The sequence below is a fragment of the Castor canadensis genome, chromosome 16, assembly GCF_047511655.1.
Source record: "Castor canadensis chromosome 16, mCasCan1.hap1v2, whole genome shotgun sequence".
NCBI classification, from domain to species: domain Eukaryota; kingdom Metazoa; phylum Chordata; class Mammalia; order Rodentia; family Castoridae; genus Castor; species Castor canadensis.
This window is the reverse complement of record NC_133401.1, coordinates 68,365,500-68,387,315: the sequence shown is the minus strand read 5'-3', so window position 1 is coordinate 68,387,315 and position 21,816 is coordinate 68,365,500. Positions and strand designations below refer to the sequence as shown.

The 21,816-nt window shown below is 37.9% G+C and overlaps 1 protein-coding gene and 1 pseudogene across 1 annotated transcript; one reads left to right on the top strand and one right to left on the bottom strand.

Annotated features, from left to right (window-relative positions):
* Positions 1–6,905: 6,905 nt before the first annotated feature.
* LOC109703436 (olfactory receptor 2Y1B-like) lies at positions 6,906–7,841 on the top strand. The gene has a single exon (XM_074058643.1). It carries the CDS (start codon positions 6,906–6,908, stop codon positions 7,839–7,841), a length of 936 nt encoding a protein of 311 aa, XP_073914744.1.
* Positions 7,842–21,222: 13,381 nt separating this feature from the next.
* LOC141418400 (U6atac minor spliceosomal RNA) lies at positions 21,223–21,339 on the bottom strand (annotated as a pseudogene).
* Between the last annotated feature and the right edge of the window lie 477 nt (positions 21,340–21,816).

Here is a 21,816-nt window from a genome sequence, read left to right as displayed (position 1 = left end):
GACCTTTTATGGATCCGTATACAAAGACTTTTCTCATCCTCCTGGAAAACAATCCTTAGATAGCAATTGCAGATAGTATTTTCTACTTTTTGCATTAGTTGTATTCAATGTAAGGTCCAGTTAGGTAACACTGTTTCAAATATTCCCATGTCTTCCCCAATGGTTTCAAGTTCTCTGAATGAAAAGATAACCATTGCTCTCACTATCACCTTGACTACACTTAGCGAAGCAGATGGAGACGACTGTCCTCCTTAAAACTATGAACGTTCTTTGAGCTAGAGATCATATTTTCTGGTTTTCTTCAGGTGAAAAGAAGGGACTGAATGAATGTTGAGTGTATTGCAACTCTAACTCCTGCTGAGTGAATGTCTACACACACCTGTCACCTCACATACATTATGTCATTAATTCACAAATAGTGGTCCAGGATAGGTCACATTAACCCCTTAGTGATGGAGAAAATAAGGCTCAAGCATGTCGGAAAACTTTTCTGGTTTGTTTTCAAGGGGCGAACTTTTTCTCTATATAATATTATAGTTCCTTAAGTGGATAAAGGTAATTTAATTCTGATTGTCATCTTAAAATCTTTTCCATAGTATGTAGAACAGTGTTAATTGCTCAAGAAATAATATTTGAATATGGTGACAAAATGTGTTGATTTTTAAGTTCATTGTGGATAAAAACAGGATAATAATGAGAAATAAACAATTCTGTGTGAATGACATATAAAACAAACTTTTCATCCAGAAGTCAATATTTTGTTGAATCAACAAATATATAAAGGAGAACATGAGCATTATGCAAGGATTCCAGAGAATTCAAACATTTCAGGTGTGTGTTGACTATGAAGGGCATCAAAGGAAACATGGAATGTGGTCTGATTGACAAAGATCTGGTAGGTTTGGATGAAACTAGGGTAAGTGTGAAGAATCAGAGGCTGCAGGGTCCCATGAGCAAGTAAGAACAGGTATTCTGAGGACACTAAAGAGATCGTTTTCACTTGGGCAGAGCACTGGGAATAGAGAGAACTAAGGACTGCAGGAAAAGTGTAGAAAGCAGGTAAGATGGTTTAATTGCTCACATTGGGACCCAGATTTCTCCAAGGCCACACTTTGTAGTCAGATATTTTTTGCTGCTCTTCAGAAAGCCAATGGCAATGTCCCCAGTGGATATGTAGTACTATAAGAATTTGGGTCAAGAGATGTTTTGGTAATACACCAGGTTTATCCTGGTCTCAGTTGATTAGGGTGAATATGGTTATTTGGGGGGATGCTGGCACCCATCTGGTTATGAGCCTCAGCAACATCTCTGCTAGTGTGGAACTGTAAGTAATGATGACTTCTCCAGGAAAGGAGCTCTCATCCATGTCTCTTCCTACAAAAGAAATCAAGACTAAAGGGGGACATATTGACCCTAAACATCTCTAGAGGACAACAGTCTCAACTGGGTCACACAACAACTTTGACGTAATATAAGTGGTGTGATGATGCAGTAGTTTACTTTCCTGGAGTTTGGATGAGTATTGACTAGGTGAATTACTCTAGATTCATATTTCAAAACCAGAAAAAAAGAAATTTTCCATTAGTTACTTAGGACTTGGTTCCACTTCTATTGCTTCCCTGTTTTGAGGATGTAGAAATATTAAATATATGCAAAAATATATTTTATTACTGATAATCTTTTTCTTTATCACCCATGCTCCTATGTATCCACCCTCATATAAATAACATGTAAAAATATTCTCACTTGTATATCTATCTCTGACTTCATAAGCTTAGGAGAATAAGTATTCTAATATAAAGTTTGAATGTTGACTTCAAATTATTTTGAACTCCATTCTATAACTCATATCCTAAAATGCCCAGGGTCTATATGCAAAGTAAATTGTATGAATCAGAGGCAGGAGAAAAAGTACAGAGGCATGGTCATAGTTGTTGAAGAAGGATCAAGAAGACATGATGAAACAGTAGACAATAAGAAGTTGTCCAGCCCTGATGGAGATGGTTCTGTATGAGGTGTCAAATGTTAAAACAATTTATGAATTTAATCTTTAAATGCTAAGTAAGCTGACTGAACTCAAATCTTGCTTATCTTCTATTAGAAAATGTTTTTGTGGTACTTTGGGCATTTAAGAATGTTGAAGATCACCCAAAAAATTTGTGGGGTAGTTTGGAACACAGTATGATTTATGGTGTAAATGAGATGAGGGCCATTTTAGAGAATGATCAAGTCTATAGAAGAATACATGATGATGGAGAATGGGTAGAAGAACTGCTTGCTCCCTAGCAAGGTTTAATAATGAGTTAATCTCCTAAACCCTAGTAAAAGAGCTACACATGCAGGAATAATAGTAAGCAATGAAAAGAGGTTCAAAATATTAAAAGCATATCCTAACAATAAAGGTGTTTAGGAATAATTTCAGGACCCACCTCTTATCCTCAGATAAAAGATAAAATTTTACACCTTGAATGTAATTTCATTAGTCAGATAATATCAATAAATTTGTGGACTAATGTGAAGGATATAGTACTAAATGCTATTGAGAAAACAGTTTAAACATGCTTTCTCATCAAGAAATTTACTATTTAAACCAATCATGTATAGACACACAGATGCATGTGCACACTTAGACACTAACACAGCGTTGAACATGGATAATTGTTAACTTTGGCACTGCAGAAAACCTAATATGAAAATGTCAAAATGCTTTTCTTGTGTCAAGCAAGATTAGAGATCTTTTCTTTAAGTTAGGAAAATAAAGAAAATCAGAGGGATGCTCTAAACCGTTTCACCCAATCATTCAGTTAGTGTAGCAACATTTTTCTTACAACATCTTGGAAGAGCAAACAGCATTTGAATGAGCATGAAGCTGTGAAGCACAGAAAGATCACGTCCTTTCCAGGCAGATTTAGACTCGTCCTGTTTGTTTTATCTTTAAACTTTCACCTTATCTAAACACAATCTATCCCCTTATAAAATTCACCATTTGTTTTAGTTTTGATCTTGTGTGAAAAATAAAACAAATATATTTGGGATCTTTTTCATGTGAACGTCTTTTAGCATGGATAGAAGTTAGTGAGTTCATTTTAAGCATTTTTCTAAAGTAAAAATTGAATTTATACACCTGTTTCTCACGCAGTGTGTTTTCTGATTTCCTATTGATTTTATTGTGCATTGATTCTAACTATTTTTCAATGTTTTAAAGCATGCCCACTGGCAAGATTTGGGTAATATCAATATTCCAACTGGCCAATGAAGAATACTGAGTCCTGTAATTTATATTTGAGTGTGAACTTTTAGAAGGATAATATGTGAACACCTATGGTTGATTGTGATGAAAACATGAGTCAAAAGGAATCAGTTATATCAGCCTCATATAATTTCATTCTTTTACTGGGATGAAAGATTTGGGCAATATGAAAGGATGTGGAATTTTCAAGGTGTTTATTGAGTTATGAAGCTCAATAAAGCTTGCAAGCCATGATAATTTTCCTCAATATTTGGAGGACTGGCAATTGAAAGAGGTTTATATTTACATTTACAATAATAAGACTCCTCACACTCTAACCTACATGCGTAGGGTGTCCATACATCAGGACTCAATGTTGCCCAATTCCTGAGCCACTGTGACCAGGCTCAAAGCCTACCTGAGTCAGAACATATAGGACTAAGAATACTTTGTGGCATCTATCAGAGGCCTACATCTGAGTCCATGTGAAGAGAAAAACTGCAATTTTTCTTGAAGAAAGAAAATGTTTCCCAGGGAGATTTTCTTTGATAATTATCAAACATGGGTATGAGTCAGGCCATAGCTACTAACCACAAGGGAGAATGCAGAAAAGATCTATGAGGGATTGGGAAGATGTCATTATTGTATAAAGTGGTTGCTGAGAGATAGACACATGGGCAATACAGGGAGAGGGAGTTAATATGTGCTAAATATAGGCAGTCAGTGGCTTCAATTTCAGGAGAGGTTTAATGGACCCTTCAGTTAGGCATGGATATTGTGGTTCTGCAGATAAGTCCATTCTCAGTGGGACCCTGGGAGGTGACAAAGTAGAACACCTCTCCTTAAGAAGGGACTCACAAACCGCATGCATATGTAACAATCTTAGTTAGTCAGAAGAAAGTCAGTGTTATTGAGCTGGGATAGAAAAAACATTGACCTTGAGGCTACATCATATTGGGATTCTCTCCTTGCATACCAGATTCCAGAAACAAAAGAGCAGATGTCAAGGAAACTAGAAGAACTCCATATCCCAAGGTCTCAGTAAGAATGAAGATGCTACAAAGCTTCCCACCTTTCTAAGGACCTGTTGAAAACCTGGTGCAGATGAGTGGGGACCTACTGACTACCTTCATGTGTTTATTATTAAGCTAGGAAAAGTACAACTGTAAACCCAGATAAGTAGATAAATTAATTGATCTGTTTTGGTAATGGAGACTATAAAGAATTGCATTTTTCCAGAGTTGTATGCAAGGCATTAGTGCTAATATTTTAAACATATGAGCAAGAAACCAAGAGATCCAGTAACCAATGATAGAAATCCCCGTAAAGATGGACATAGGGTCTAGGTTGTGGACAGGATAAAGACACGAAAGACTATGGGTGATGAAATGAGACAACAGTTCATTAAACAAGTGACCTTTAGCTTTCCAACCAAACTAAATTGGCCAAGGTCCAAGCTAATCATCTTTATCTAGTCTTGCCTTGCATTGGATAAATTTCATCAGTCAATTGGCCAATATTGACTCCTCTTAACTTTTTGGTGACTATACTTCAGGGTTTCCTTTATTTCATGCTTTCTAAATAGATGACAATAAAGTTTTTGACTTGGTTCCCTGAATTCTGTATTTGTCCAGCTGATTTTGAAGCTAAGTTCTGTTTTCCTGTTCCATATTGTCCTAACCACTATGGCAGCTATATGTCACTTTGTTGTTCCTTGTTGCATTACACCTATATCCTTTTAGATAATGATTAGAGAATTTTTATAAGATCATTATTGTAATCTTTTGTTCAATTGAAAACATATTAAACACATTTATGTGTTGTTATAAACACATTGATGAGAGTAGAGAGCAGGATTTGTTGGAATTCTTGTGCTACTGAATGTGAAATATTATAGAGGTGTAATACCTGTTGCACAAAAACAAATACTTCTGGGAAATTTATATGCAGCAAGCATAGTGTCAGGGTATAAAATGTGTTTCCTAATTCTTCAACAACGTCTGTTGACAGCTTTTCATTCCTCAGGCCCTGCACTGGGCAGTGGGGATGCAATGCTAAATAAATTATGCAGACCCAGTTGGATGGCACATTAAGAACTTTGGTGCAGAAAGACAAATGGTAAATGTGCATGTAACCTCTTTCTTGCACTTCACATTGCATCAGAGCACATAATATGCATCAAAGTCTTATAAAAATAAATTGTTTTTTACTTTATAATTACATGATCTGAGACTCGCACAACAAAGTCTTCAGAAGATGTGACCTGGGAAGTGATAAGGTGTTATGTAGAGATCTGACCATCATCTTCACAAGCTAATGTACTCTACAAAGGTGGTCATTCAAACACAATGATAGGTGTGCTAGTTAAGCCACATAGGTATTAACCCTTTGCATTTAAAATTCACATTTTCTCCATTTTTCCACAGGGCATCAAGCATGGCATCCAAGTACATTCCTGGCATCACTGATGCATTGATGTTCTGGTGATGACCTTGCAGTAAGCAGATTTAATGAAAGAAGAATGTGTTAATTTGTCAAAACTGGTCATGTTAAGCAAAGATGAAGCATTCACTGTTCACTGGCTTCTTTTCACTTTCTTTTGAAGTTTATCCTATTTAGATGTTTGCTCCAAGAAATATCAACCAGTAACATTTTTTGCATACCCCACTTCCATGGTTCATTAACATAGGTTTGTAGTGAATTCTAGATTTCCTTGAGGAAATGGATTTTCATGAGCCTTGAAGACAGAGTCAAATGTGTCAGTCAACTAAAGTTATTTTATATCTACTACATATTATGAATTTTATTTAGCACCTCTTATATGTAATAATGAAAGACACAAATTTTTAAAACCTCACTGAGTTCCTTAGCAGCATGAAAATGTTCATAGCTTATAAAGTGAAAAAGACATGTGAAAGACTCAGTGTGCAGGACAAGTGCTAGAGAAAATCTGTACAAAGAAGATTTGGCTAGAGAGGTGAGAACACTTCTTAGGAAGTTTAAGGATAGATTTTTTTCATTTGGCCTGATAATTCATGATAAAAATCTAGCTGTGGCAAATACTTTCTTCCCTAAAGAGAGAGACCTACACTTTTTCAGACCTTTGCATAAATAGGATCAGATGAGCACACAGCCTGGTTAGACTTGGTCTTAATTACATTCCACCTACTACCAAGAAGTGCAGAAAAAAAGAAGTACTAATGCTATATTTTCATATGAGATTACTAAAATTTATGATATGAAGGATTTATAATTTTTTTCAGTGCTGCTTAGTGATACCAGGGATCTAGACATCTAGAAAAGTGCTCTACTAGTGAGTTTCACCCTAACTCTATATTAGATTTTTTAAGCTAGTTTCCATATTATTTGCATATGAATCCATATCTCAATGCTGGAAGGGAGAAAGGAAACATCAGATCCAACAGACTGAGTGGTCTCAATCTAAGCATTGAATAAGAGTAGGACTAGAGTTCAAACAAAGGCCACATCATCCTAATCCAGTGATCACCAATCTACTGAAGAGAAAAGGAAGACTTCTGGATAAATATAAAAGAATAGCAGCACACAGAACAAAATCAGTGATTTTGAAGCTTTTAGAAAAATACTGGGAATAATGACATGTATTCATCATAGAAGGCACTGAACTGTCTTCTGCTCTTTGTGCAGGTGAAAGGCTATGGGAATATCTAACACCAGTTCAGGAGAGGGCTTCATTTTGGTGGGCTTCTCTGATTGGCCTCAACTGGAAATTGTCCTATTTGTCTTCATTTCAATTTTCTACTCATTGACTCTCTTTGGCAACACTACTATCATTGTTCTCTCCCGACTGGACCTTCGACTTTACACCCCCATGTACTTCTTTCTCTCCCACCTCTCCTTCCTAGACCTCTGCTATCCCACCAGCATTGTGCCCCAGCTTCTGATCAACCTTCATGGACTAGACAGGACCATTAGCTATACAAGGTGTGTGGCCCAGCTCTTCATTTTCCTTACCCTTGCCTCTACAGAGTGTGTGCTCCTGGTGGCAATGGCTTTTGACCGCTATGTTGCTGTCTGCCATCCACTCCACTATACCACCATTATGCACCCTGGTCTCTGCCAGGCATTGGCTATGGCTTCCTGGTTGGGAGGCTTTATGAACTCTCTGATTCAGACAGGTCTTGTGATAGCTATGCCACTCTGTGGCCATGAACTGAATCACTTCTTCTGTGAGATGCCCATATTCCTAAAATTGGCTTGTGAGGACACAGGAGGAACAGAAGCCAAGATGTTTGTGGCCAGAACTATAATCTTGGTCTTTCCTGCAGCAATAATTCTAAGCTCCTATGCCCACATTGGTAGGGCAGTGCTGAAGGTCAAGTCAATGGCTGGGTGCAGAAAAGCCTTTGGAACTTGTGGGTCCCACCTCTTGGTGGTTTCTCTTTTTTATGGCTCAGGTATTTATACATACCTCCAACCTACTCACAGGTATTCTGAGAGCAGAGGAAAGTTTGTTGCCCTTTTTTATACTATAATCACCCCCATGCTCAATCCTCTGATCTATACCCTGAGGAACAAGGATGTGAAGGGGGCTTTCTGGAAGGTACTAGAGAGAGACCAGGACTCAAAGTAGTAAATTTTTGTACCATATCTCTCATATCCTGAAACCTACTCACAGGTATTCTGAGAGCAGAGGAAAGTTTGTTGCCCTTTTTTATACTATAATCACCCCCATGCTCAATCCTCTGATCTATACCCTGAGGAACAAGGATGTGAAGGGGGCTTTCTGGAAGGTACTAGAGAGAGACCAGGACTCAAAGTAGTAAATTTTTGTACCATATCTCTCATATCCTGAAACCCTTCCTGCCCTTTAAGGACCATTGGTCACTAGAAAACAGCCCTCAGCAGACCTCAGGGTTTTAGTGCCTTCCTGTTAGGGAAGTTGGAAATGGGGATTGATGGAGACATTTTCTAGTTCAGTGCCTTTGCTCATAGTTCCAAAAGGAGTAAGAGCTGATTTATGTCACACCTTTCAAGAATCACGTGCTTGGGTGCAGTACTGTTCTGCTCACACATGGAGAGTAATAATGTAGTCTAGGCATTACTGCAAATGAGGGAAGATTTAATTAAATGCCACCTACAAAGACTGTGATTCCCTATGTGGTGCCATATTGATAGCACTTTGATTAAATGCAAAGGACGTGCCTTCACTGTTGGTTTTCTAATTAATTATCATGACCACATCCCTTCACATTTCAATGACAGTTTCTAAGTGTTCTAACATTCATTACCCTTCTGGCCTTCTCAAGGTTACTATTACTTGGAGAAAGTGGTCAGAGGTACTTCATGGAGCAAATAGAATATTAGATAGGGACTTATTACCAACTTGAGTTAAAAATCAAAACCATTGTGGTAGCACAGGATAAAGGAGGCATCCTGATCTTATCAGCCATACCAAGAGACTCAGACTATTTGGTGTCATGAAAGATGTATTTTCATGCAAGAGAGAGGAGAACAGAGACATAGGAAGTGGTGTAGGATAGAAGAAAGACCAAAAGAGTAACCCAATTGAGACAAATGGGAGAGGAATTGAATGTTGTCAACCACTGTCATCCAACTATGCTACAGAACATTGGAAGTTATTTCTCCTCTCCTGTTGCACCCCCATACCAATAACCATCCTCTCACCATTCCCTCAGAGATACATTTATCTTGTTAAGACCCAAACCAAAAAGGAATGGGTTAGTAGTAAGTGCACCTGGCTGGGTACGCACACAATAATACACACATGAGTTTCATAAGTTCAATAAGTAATCAAGTTAAAGATGAGGAGATATTTGCAACATACATAAACAACAGCCTACAAATCTTTCAGAAAAGTAGCAATATCCTAATAAAGTGGAAAAAATTAGTGTATAATTCAAGAGTAAAGTAAAATATAAAATAAATCATATGAAAAGGAATTTTACCCTACTCATAATCAAGAAAATGCAAAACAGAATGACAATGACATACAGTTTCATACCCATCCTTTTAGCAAATATTTTAAGGGTTTTAAAATAAATGTGGCAAGGAAACAAATTCTAATAATTGTTAATATTCTTTTTAAATCTATAATTACTCAAAATGAACCACTATGCACATTTTCAGCAATCTTTCAGCCTTTTTCTATGACTTTTACATTAATAGCCATAATATCTAATATTCACTTACTACTTATGTAAATTTTTTAAGTTTTTCTTTTCAAATTTCATTTTATATTAATTAACATGTATTAATTGTACATATTAGTGGGGTTTGGTATAATATATCAACACATGCATATTACATTCATTAGTAAATCCAGCCTCACTTTATTCGCTCACTCCCACACTCTTCCCCAACACTAGTAATCACTGTTACACATTCATAAGTCATCTTTTTTAGCTCCCACACACAAGAAAGTATATAGAGTACTTGTTTTTCTTTTTCTAGTTTATTTCACTTCACATTATATCCTCCAATCCCATCCACGGTGCTGCAAGTGACAGGATTTCATTCATTTTTGTACTCTGTATGTTTGTTTTTGACTTTGCTTCATAAAGCCACTGATAACCAAGGCCTCTTTCAAGAATGGAATTTCTAATATCAACAATTATAGTTTCAGTGCTAAAAAGATAGCTCAGTAGTAGAGCCATTGCTTTACATGTACGAAGTCCTGGGTTCCAATCCCAAATATTCATATACATGCACACATAATATATAATATAATTGCATGATATATAATGTATTACATAATATATATTAATATTTTAATTTCATAAAGGAATACAAAAGCCACAGACTGTATTGTTGGTCATAAATTCATATACCACAAAATAAAATATAATCTATCCAAATTTACCCCTGTGTCCCTGTTCTCCAACAGTTTTAACATTTTCCTGTACATTTAAAAATGCTTATTTCCACTAGCAATTTTGATTAATTTATATAGATTAGAAAAATGATTTATAATGACTTATCTTTAAAGCTACCTTCAATATACTTCAACCCCTACCTTCCCACACTGCCTCTCTAAAAGCTCATCTGTTGCTATAGTGATGCAGTGTACTATCTGATAGGGTGCAACACATTCTGAAATTTTAATTTCCTAAATATTCAAAGATTTCAACTTTCTGCTAATGGAAACAGAAGGACTCAAGTAGCCTAATGTTATAGTTAGCAGGAGGAAAAACAAAATATGGAGATATTTAACTAAAACCTTTAAACCTTTCTCTACAGGGAGAAGAACTGTTTAGAATTAAAATATATTGTATATAAATAGCTATGATAGGTTAGATTTGATATGGAATATATAATCACATTAAGAAAATTAGCCTTCTAAATATTTCATACTCTAATTTGTTATTAAACAGATTCCCTAAAGGAAAAAAATTATGTTCCTTAAGAAACTGGTACACAGTCAGGTGCTGGTGGCTCACACCTGTCATTCTAGCTACTTGGGAGACTGAGATTGGGCAGATTGCAATGTGAAACCATCCTGGGCAAACAGTCCATGTCCAAAATAACCAGAGAGAAAGTGGACTGGAGGTGTGGCTCAAGCGGTAGAGTGCCTGCTTTGTAAGGGCGAAACCCTGATATCAAACTCCAGTCCCACTCCCTGCAAAAAGAAAGAAACTGATACATACAAATGAAAGAGTATATGTTCCTTTAAATCCTGAGGAGGCCTAAAGTGGAAGTTTGTTGCTTTGTTTTCTCTAAAGACGCAATGCAGACATACACTTAAGTACCATTCATATACTAATAGAATGGAATGGTACAACAGATGCACTCTTTTAAGTATATAGCTGTAGAATATTCCAAATAGAAAAAACTACTGACAATTGCATAAAGGAAAAAAAGAACCAAAATCAGGGAAAATGTTGAAAGCAAAGAACATATACTCATAAAAACAAGAAAGAAATATTATCTATTAAAACATGACCTACAGAATAAGAAAATGCACCACTTATTTTACTGTCTTTAAAAAACTGGTAGATGGAGGGAATCTAGGTGATTTTGAACTGAGTCAGCTTGCATAAACCTGGAGACAAGACAATGGACTGACCTCCTAAGGTAAATGAGTAAACAAAGTTCACAAAAGTCTTATTGTCTCTAAACATACATGAAACCACAAAATACCAAAAATGCAGCTGAATGTTCCTTAGGTTTTTAGTCAATTATGAAACTACTGTTTAATTCATTTAATTCCATCAACCTGTGTAGCACCATATGCTATATAAGTACATACATGCTGAATTTTACCAGGAGAATCACAGCTGTCTCAAGTTAGGCACTTGCTGTTTACCCAAACTTCTACATTGTATTTCCACTGTAAACCACTTAATACCTTTTAGTGGTTCAATTTAATCTACTATATAAAGAAGAACCTACATTTTTAAATGAATCTCTTTAGTACTATAGCATGATTGGTTAATTTAACAATTGGAGCACAATAAGGTAACTACAGTGTATGATTTAAACAAATTCACAGCTATAGGAAAAAGTTAATTTAAAAAATATAACCAAGATGGGACTATACAGTTATGAACAGAAAAATACTACAAAACAGTGGATGAAAAAATAAGGTAATTTTTGTTGTGGCCTTTCATAACATAACTTTAGAAACAAGAATAAATTGTCACTTTTAGGCTTCAGATGTGGAGGAAGTCATTCACTGTGAGTGATGAACACCTAGGCTGATTCTGTATTTTGGTTATTATGAACGGTGCTGGTATAAACAAGGGTATGCAGGTGTCTTTATTGGATGCAGACTTACATTCTTTGTATATATGCCCAGGAGTAGCAGAGTAGGATCATATGTTAGTTCTCTTTTTGTTTTTTTGAGAAGCCTCCATACTGATTTCCATAATAGCAGCTCTAATTCATAGTTACCCAACAGTGCATCAGAGTTCCTTTTTCCCTGTACTCTCACAAACACTTGACATTCTTTATTTTCCTCGTTTGCTGTTCTGTGTTGAGATGGAATCTCAATGTCTTTTTCACTTCAGTTTCCATTTTTAAAGTGTTTATTTTTTGATATTTTTATTATTAGCATATTATAGTTGTACAGGGTTTCATTGTGACATTTACATAAGTGCTTACAATATATCTTAATGAGACTCACCCCCTGCATCTTCTCCTTTATCACCCTTCCCCTTCTTACAAGAATTTCAACAGGTTTATTGTTCACTTTTTATACATGAACACTAAAAATACTTCCATCATAGTCTCCCTCCATCATCCTTTCCTTAAGCACCCCCCCTACTGCTGCCCACCCCTGCACAGAACTTTTTTGTAACCTTCCTGTCCTTTTGTTTATTTTTAATTTTTTTTACTTTATCGTTTTTACATTTATTCATATGTGTATACAGTGTCTGGGCCACTTCCCCCTCCTCCTGCCCTCACTCCACTCCTACACCCTGTTCTGCCCTCTTGTTCTCCAATTTCATTGAAGAAACACATAAGAGATAATAAGAAAGACATAGAGGTTTTTCTCATTTGAGATAAAGATAGCTATACAGAGAGATTCCTAGTGCTGCTTCCATGCACATGTGTATTACAACCCACATTGGTTAATCTCTAAAAGATCTCTTCACTATTTTCTAGTCCCCTTCCCATAGTGGCCTCTGCCAGTTTAAGATTACTTTATTCGCTTCTATACAGTGAGCAAATCAATCACATTCAAGTTTTATGTTTCCTTCCCTTTCCCTATTCTTCCCATGTGTGTTCTCCACTTAGTGTGCAATCCATGTCCAATAATATTACTGCATTTGTTTCAGGTCTATAATCCACATATGAAGGAGAACATGTGATTTTTGGCCTTCTGAGCCTGGCTAACTTCACTTAAGATGATGTTCTCCAGTTCCATCTATTTACTTGTGAATGACAAAATTTCATTCTTCTTTGTGGCTGAATAAAATTCCATTATGTATAAAAGACCACATTTTCTTAATCCATTCTTCGGTAGTGGGGCATCTTGGCTGTTTCCATAGCTTGGCTATTATGAATAATGCTGCAATAAACATGGGTGTGCAGGTGCTTTTGTAATGACCTAAGTCTCATTCCTTCAGAATCTCATATCCCTAGGAGTGGTATTGCTGGATCAGATGGCAGATCTGTGTTTAGTTTTTTCAGAAGCCTCCATTTGTTTTCCAAAGTTGTTGTACTGGCTTACATTCCCACAAGCAGTGTATGAGGGTTCCTTTTTCCCCACATCCTAGCAAATATTTGTTGTTGGTGGTGTTCTGGATGACAGCTATTTTAACAGGAGTGAGATAGAATCTTAGTGTGGTTTTGATTTGCATTTCCTTTATGGCCAAGGATGGTGAGTATTTTTTCATGTGTTTTTTGGCCACTTGGACTTCATCCTTTGAAAAAGTTCTGTTTATGTCAGTTGCCCACTTCTTTACTGGTCCATTGATTTTGGGAGAGTTTAGCTTTTTAAGCTCCCTATATATTCTGGTTATCAGTCCTTTGTCTGATGTACAGCTAGCAAAGATTTTCTCCCATTCTGTGGGTGACCTCTTCAATTTAGAGACCCATTCCTAGCCAGAGCAATAAAGCAAGAAAAAAAGGAATACAAATAGGCAAAGAAATAGTCAAAGTATCCCTATTTGTAGATGAGATGATCCTATACTTCAAAGACCCAAAAACTCCACCCCAAAATTCCTTGACACCATAAACAGCTTCAACAATGTAACAGGATACAAAACCAACTTACAAAAATCAGTAAACTTTCTATACACCAACAATGAACACACTGAGAAAGAATATAGGAATACAATTCCATTTATAATAGCCTCAAAAAAATCAAATACCTAGGAATAAATCTAACAAAAGCTATAAATGATCTCTACAAGGAAAACTACAAACCACTGAAGAAAGAGATCAAAGTAGACTACATGGATTGGCAGAATCAACTAGTAAAAATGGCTATATTACTAAAATCATTGTCCATGTTCAATGCAATTCCCATCAAAATTCCAATGACAATTCATCACAGACATTGAAAAATCTACCCTAAAATTGATTTAGAAACACAAAAGACTGAGAGTAGCTAAGGCAATACTCAGCAAAAAAAGCAACACTGCAAGTATCACAATACCCAACTTCAAACTATACTACAGAGTCCCATCTTCCCTCCTGGATATTGTCATTTTTGATTTTTTGTTCTATTTTGTTTTGTTTCACTTTGCAATGCTAGGGGTTTAACCCAGGGTGCTTCCAACAGCTAGCATGTGCTCTACCACTGAGCTACATCCTCCTTGGGTATAATTCTTAATTCATTTTTTTCTTGTTTATTGTCCTTTTATCCAGCCAGCTTCCTGAATTCTTCTTACCAGTGTACCTGCAAACATCCTTGAATTTCATGCAGAGTCGTGTGACCCAGCACATAAAAGTACAATTTCTCCTCCACTGTAGTTTTTATTCCTTTATTTTTCTTGTCTTACTATGGTGTCCAAGACATCGAGTGCAAGGTAAAGTGTTATCGGTGATAAGAAGCAGATTGTATAGAAATGTCTCGAATATTTCACCAGTAAGGATATGGTTGGCTATAGGTATTTGATAGATATTCTTTATCAGGTTCAGGAAGTTTCCTTCAATTCTGAGTTGATGATGCCTGTGATCCTAGCTACTTGGGAGGCTACAATCAGGAGGACCACAGTTCAAGACCAGCCTGTGCAAATAGTTTGGGAGACCCCATCCCCAAAATAACCAGAGGAAAGTGGACTGGAGGTGAGATATAGCTCAAGTTGTAGCTTTGCAGGTGCAAAGCCCTGATTTCAGGGCCAACAAAACCAAAAATTATCAAATGCTTTTTGTGTTTACATCTATTGAGATCATATTTGAGTCTTATTGTTATTTTGATAAATTACATTGGATTTTATTTAGCAAGGGTTGGTTTTTATGGTCACAGCACATTTGGCTGTTCCAGTAGTAGCGCCCCTCCTCCATGAATCCCTATCCCTGTCTTCCTATTCATCAGCCCTCCCACAATGATCCAGTAAGTTGTTTTGGTCAGGATCTGTTGTGATTTGGCAAATGAGACATTACAAAGGCGACACAAGCAGAGGCTTGAAAAGCACTTGTGCACTGGGCTTGCTCTGTTCTGCTGTTTACTGGGAATCCTGTGCCAACAGGAGAAGGCTGAGGTGACCTGACACAGATGTGACTCAGCTGACAGCCAGCTCCACTGCCAGACATGTGAGGGAGGCTGTGCCATCAGATGGCTGTCACTGCCCGAGGACTCAGGTAGACCAGCAGAGCTGTCCAGGTGTGCCTGCCTATGCAGCGAACCACAGAGTCACAAGCACAGAGAACAGGTGTTTTCAGACACTGCATTTTTGGGTGATTTGTTAGTCAGCGACAACTGATATAGAAGTATTCAGTTTGTAACTTCTCAAATATGTATGGGACATTTACACGTTTCTAGTAGTTATCCATTATTTAGAAATTTCATAGTTTCTTGAAATGGGTTGCTTGTAGTAACTATCACAGTTTTAAAGAATCTCTACAGTAGCTCTTACTACACATGCTTGAATTCCCGGTGTGATGTTCTTTTTTCTCTTATTGCCAGAGGCTTGTCCTTGTCTTGATCTGTTTTTTTCTTTTTGGTTCTAGGGTTTGAACTCAGGGCATTCTGGTTGCTAGGCAGGCACTCTACCACTTAAGTGATGGTGCCATTTTTGCTTTAGCTATTTTTCTAAAAGGGTCCTCCAGTTTTGCCTAGACTGGCTGGACGCTGATACTCTTATTCATGTCCCCTACATAACTGGGACCAGAGGCGTGATCCACCAGACTCTGCTTGTTAATTGAGATGGGGTGTCAACATCATTTTACCAGGGCTGGCCTTGAGCACAGATCCTCTGAATCTATGCCTCATGAGTATCTGGCATTATAGAACTGCACCAACACACAGGCTTCTTCTAGTAATTCTTGACATGGATACTTAGTTTATGTTTAGCCTTTTCCTTTCTTGAATATATTAACAAAATATTTTAATTTTTCTTCAACAATGTATATGTCTGTCTAGTTATCACTGTAACTAATTCTCACAAATTTTCTTACATGATGTTCCAATTCCCTGCAATTTTGTTTTGTGGTGCTGGGCAAAACATCCAGGGTCTCAAGCATACTAAGCAAGTGCTATACCTTCCAGCCTCAATTTCCAAACATTTTGTAATTTATTTTCATCATGAATTCTTTAGACACACTTCTAAATGTAATGGAGTTGTTCTGTCCATCTCTTTGGGTTGACCTGTAATTTTATGAAAGTAGTATGATAGGTATTCATAACTTGCTTTATGTTCTGGTTCAGGTGTCATCCAAGTGTTTTTGTAAAGGGCCGGGTAGTAAATGTGTTGCACTTTGTACCATCTGTGGCACCCGTTCAACTCTGGTAGCCTGTTGTGACTACAGCTACAGACAGCATGCAACAAGTGAGTCTACTGCACTTATTTTGTGATTTCTAACATGTTTATACCTCCTAAATTCATTCACGTACTAGCTCACGTGCTTTTGCAAAGATTTTAAATTTCAAATAGCTTAAACGAGATAGAAATGACAGCTGTGGTAATCTCTCCCCATAAGAGGGGTCAAGTCTCTTTCTAATTGCCGTCCTCCTCCATGCACAGCTTGCAGTACAAGATGATGCTCTAGCTCCTGCCATCGTATCTAAACACCAGGCAAGCAGAAGAGGAAGAGGAGGAAGAAAAGGGAATTTCCATTCCTACTTCAGTCACTCAACCTATCCTTGTTGTATTGGTTATTTTTGAGATGGGGACCAGCTTCCCCACTAGCGTCAGAGGCTTTCATTACAGTCCAAAGGGAAAAACGGGTTGAGGTGCAGCATGTGGGGGGTGGCTGGTTACCCAGAAAAGCTTGGCCCTGCCAGTTATGTTAAGAGATCCTGGGTTTTCAGGCCCAACCAAAACATTTGACAAGACCCCCCTGCCAGCCAGACCTCTGGACCTGTCCCCAGAGCTTCCGAGATGGAAGTCAGCTAAAGCACCCACCTCCCACTAGAGGCAGGGTCCAGGATAAATTTGTTTTGAACCTTGTCTCACAAGGGTAGAATAACCCCTTGAGGTAAGTGGAGGTTGAGCAGACAACACCCTGAAGCACTAATTCTCAGTCAGATCCCTGAACCATTAGCTTAAACTGGGAACTTGCTAGAAATGCAAATTGTCACCCCAGAATCCTCAACCAAAAATTCCAAAGGTCTGTGTGTACATTCGTGGAGTCACTAGGGGATTCAGCTATTTTAAAAGACAATTTGTCAAGATCCTAGCTAAAATAAGCTTTCGGGTTTTTTTTACAATACTGAGGGATTTGAACTCAGGCCTCACACTTGCTAGGTAGGCACTCTACCACTTGAGCCACTCCGCCAGTCCTTTCTTGTGTTGCGTATGTTTGAGACAGGGTCTCTCAAACTATTTGCTCAGGCTGGCTTTGAATCCTGAGCTTCGAATCACTGCCTCCTCCGTAGCTAGAATTACAGGTGCAAGCCAATGGCACCTAACTAAGGATGGCATTTTTAGGTGAGGAGGTGAGGTAGGAGCATTGAGAGTTCCAGGCCAGCCTCGCCATTCATGATGAAGCTGTCTCAAAGAAAAACAAGGGACAAAAAAGAAAAGGATGCCATAAAAACATAATATTGGCTACCCGTGGTGGCAAGCTATGCATAGTCCCAGGTACTTGGGAGTCTGACATAGGAGGATCACTTAAACCCATAAGGTCAAACACCAATTAACAAGACTCAGTGTGGAAACACACACACATACACACACACACACACACCAAAACCATGAGTTTTTTTTTTTCATTTGGAAGAACAACATCTGCGGGAACTTTTATTTTGGGGAGAAATTTGTAGTGCTGATTTCTGATTTCAAAATGTGATATTCATGCTTTTGCCACATTTTAAATGTCCTTATGTCTTCTATAATCACTGAAGTAAGTCTTACCATAGTCTGTGAAACTGATGCATAGTTTTGAACTCCTAGAACTTGGTGGAGAAAACTCTGTGCACAGTTTTTCCCAACCCAAAACTTCAGTGCCTGCGAACAGGAATAAAATTATTTTAGAGGATGGCTCATAGCAAGTGTTGGCACCACACCTCTGGGAGTATTTCAAAAGGTCAGAAGGATGTGTGTATTTACAGAGATTGTACAGATCGGAACAGGACTAAAAACAACTAGCATTTACCACTATGGAGATTGTGCGATTACTATTTGCCACAGCGACACCTGGCCTGGAACAAGGCTGTGGTGGGAGAAAATGGCTGACACAAATATATAAAGAGCAAAGAGTACAAGTCTATTCAAGAAGAGAGATACCATGGGGAAGGAAACCAAATGCTAAAAAGGAACAGTGGTACAGTGAGGGGGTCAGGAAGTCAAACTACTCACAGAGCCTGCATCCAGGAGGAAAGCACCATCTCTGCTCAGCTTCTCCACGGAGAGCTGAAGAACAGGGGGCTGAGGGATGATTCTGTCCTCGATGCTGAGGGCTCCCCGAGGAAGTGAGGAGGTGATTACAGCGCTAGACACAGGTAGGAGAGTCACAGGGAAGAAAAAAAGAAAGTAAAGGACTGTTACCTCCAAGAGTTTGGGCCTTACTCACTTAGGCCAATCACAGTTATTCATAATATGAAGAAGATGAAGCTAAAACAAAGCTTCTTAAATCCCAAGAAATCCAAATTAACTTCTGATCCTAACTATTATTTCAAAGGCAAATGCAATACATAAAGGTTGTATGGTGAACAAATATTAGTGAGGTCCAGATAACATCTGAAATCTAGTTAATAATAATACAGCAATTGGTTTGAGTTTACTGAATTTTACAAAAGTATCTTGTAATTTTATATTTTATTTTGATATAGTTATTTTGTGATAGGGCCTCACTATGTGGTCTGGGATGGCCTTAACCTAACCATCCTCCTGCCTCAGCCACAATGCCAACATCAAAACACTTAAAATTTTTTTTTTTATTTTGACATGGCATCTTTCTGTTTTGCCCAGGCTGATCTCAAGGTTGTGGGCTCAGGTGTTCCTTTTGCCTCAGCTTCCCAAGTAGATGGGACAACAGGTGTGGACCATCATACACATTAGCGTAAAATGGGTGAGGGGTGTGCAAGAACTTTCTATGCTATATTCGTAACTGATCTTTAAATCTAAAATTACAAAGGCGGGGGAGAAGGAGACAAAGGGAGAGCAATGAGAATCTCTTTCAAATGTCAAGCAGAAATCTTCCCTTTGGTTCCAACGAGACCTGGTTGCTTCACTTGGGCCATGTGTACATCCTGAGAGGAGCAAAAGCAGCCAAATGTAAATAAAATTTAAAGTGCTTTTCAACTTCACATTTATCAAAGCTAGAAATGCAAGTTTCTCATTTATAACTGTAATGCTGTTACATTACATACACAGGCACACCTTTCAATATTAATGCTTACCCATTTTAGCTAAAAATGTATTTAGTTAACCTAGGTAAATCAATCTTATTCATAGTGATAGTTAAAACTGGTAACAGTGTTTATGTCTAAGAATAGAATGGTTTAATTTATGGAGCCATGAAAATGTATGCTTTAAGAGTGAATGCTTACATAAAAGGAAATAACCCCCAAGTGCCGGGGATCAAGTCAGGGCCTCATGCATGCCAGGTAAGCACTCTACCACTGAGCTACACCCCCAGCCCCTGAACATGCTTAATTATGAAATGATCATGATAATGACGATGCTAATGGAAGTGATGATAATAGCTTTATATGGCTTATACGGTGTCTATTACAGCCAGGCATTGTTTCCTAAGAGTTTTACATATTAATTCATTTTATGCTCAAAATCACAAAAACTCAGGAACCAAAATCTAATGAGAACAAAACTCAGGAGGAAAATAGAGCTACCAAAGTCATTTACTGCTTGGTGTTTTCAGCACCCAGCTTCCTGTTGTTTGGAAAACCTATTCTTTTCACTTCTGTGATGAGTCTGGGGCTATTGATCCCAGTGCTTAAAACTTCTGACCTTAGGGACATGAGGAGCAGAAGAGACAACAACCCAAATAAAGCCAGTGAGGAATTTCCTCAGAGGTTTCCAATGTGAACTGAAAAAGAGCTGTGCCCATCTCAGATGATGAGAAAGGGAAGATAGCAGTAGTTGTTTTCTAGTCTGATAGAAAAAAACTGATCAGAAAGAAGGAAAGTTATGGAGAATCTACTAGTTTCTGAGTACAGTCTGCCCTTGCAGCTCCTGTGGTTAGTTTTCTTGTGATTTTTTAAATTTGTATTTTGGCAGTTCTGGAGATCAACTTGGAGGCCTCATGCACAAGGGCTCTGCCACTGAGCTACACGCTCCCCACAACCCAGACTCCTTGTGGTGTGTTTTAGAGAGTTTTTCTGTCTAAACTCCTTGGGAGTCAATGTGTCCTGATAAACTCATCACCTAAGTGTTAGTACTGTTTATCTTAGAAAGTATTATGAATGCTTTACTTTCTTTCTCTCCCTCTCTCTCTCTCTTTCTCTTTTTTGGTAGTACCAAATGCAGGGCTTCATACTTACTAAGCTGGCGCTGTACTGCCTGAGCCACACCTCCAGCCCTCCTTCATTCTTTCTGATGGTTCCTATAATACAGGCATAAAAATAAACTACATTTAAATTTTATGTTAATTTGTTATGCTGCTATTTTTTAATGGTAGAAAAACATAAGACTAAGCCAGGTATGGTGGCATAGGCCTGTAATCCTAGCACTCAAGAAGCTGAGGACAATTTAGAATTCAAGGCCAGTCTGGGCTGCATAGTTAGACCTTGTCCAAAAAAAAAAAAAAAGAGAGAGATAGGGAAATGTAAGTTTAATTAATTGAACTTATCAAATAAGTAAGATTAGTTATTTTGTAATTCAAATTAATAATGTTAAGAATAGTTATCATTTGCAAAAAACTACCTCCTATTTCTCCTTTACGTGACAGTTACTCTTAACTGTCAACTCTTTAAATTTTTTAACCATGGTTAGATGCCATGAAGTAGGCGGCAATGTCTTCACCATGTGGGTGTTGTCAGGCCCAAGGGCCCCTTCATCCTTGTCAAGGGAGTGCTAACCTATCCTGTCATATACCTTAAATGTCACTTTGACTGGATTGAGAAGCACACAGGAGACCAGTGAACACACCTCTGGGGCGTCTGAGATGGTGTTTGCAGAGACGATTACATCATGAGCACTCTGGATGGATTAAAACTCCTTAATTCATTCATAGTTTGATGTCATTACTGGGGGGAGGTGAAGGTGGGTGGTGGGACGTGGTTGGAGGAAGAAGGTCCCTGGGGTGTCCTTGAAGGGAATATCTTGCCCTGGCTGGTTCCTGTGTTCCTTTTCTCTGCTCCTGGCTGCATGATGGGAACTGTTCTGATCCACAACACCTCTCCACCATGATGGACTGATACCTCTGAAACCATGAGGTGTATGGAATAAATCTTTCATCCCTTAGATTATTTTTGTCAGATATTTTGTCACAAAGATGATAAAAATAATGAATACAAAAGGTATCTTACATTTTTTTTAAACTTTGAAAGATTTTAACCAAAACATTACCCCCAT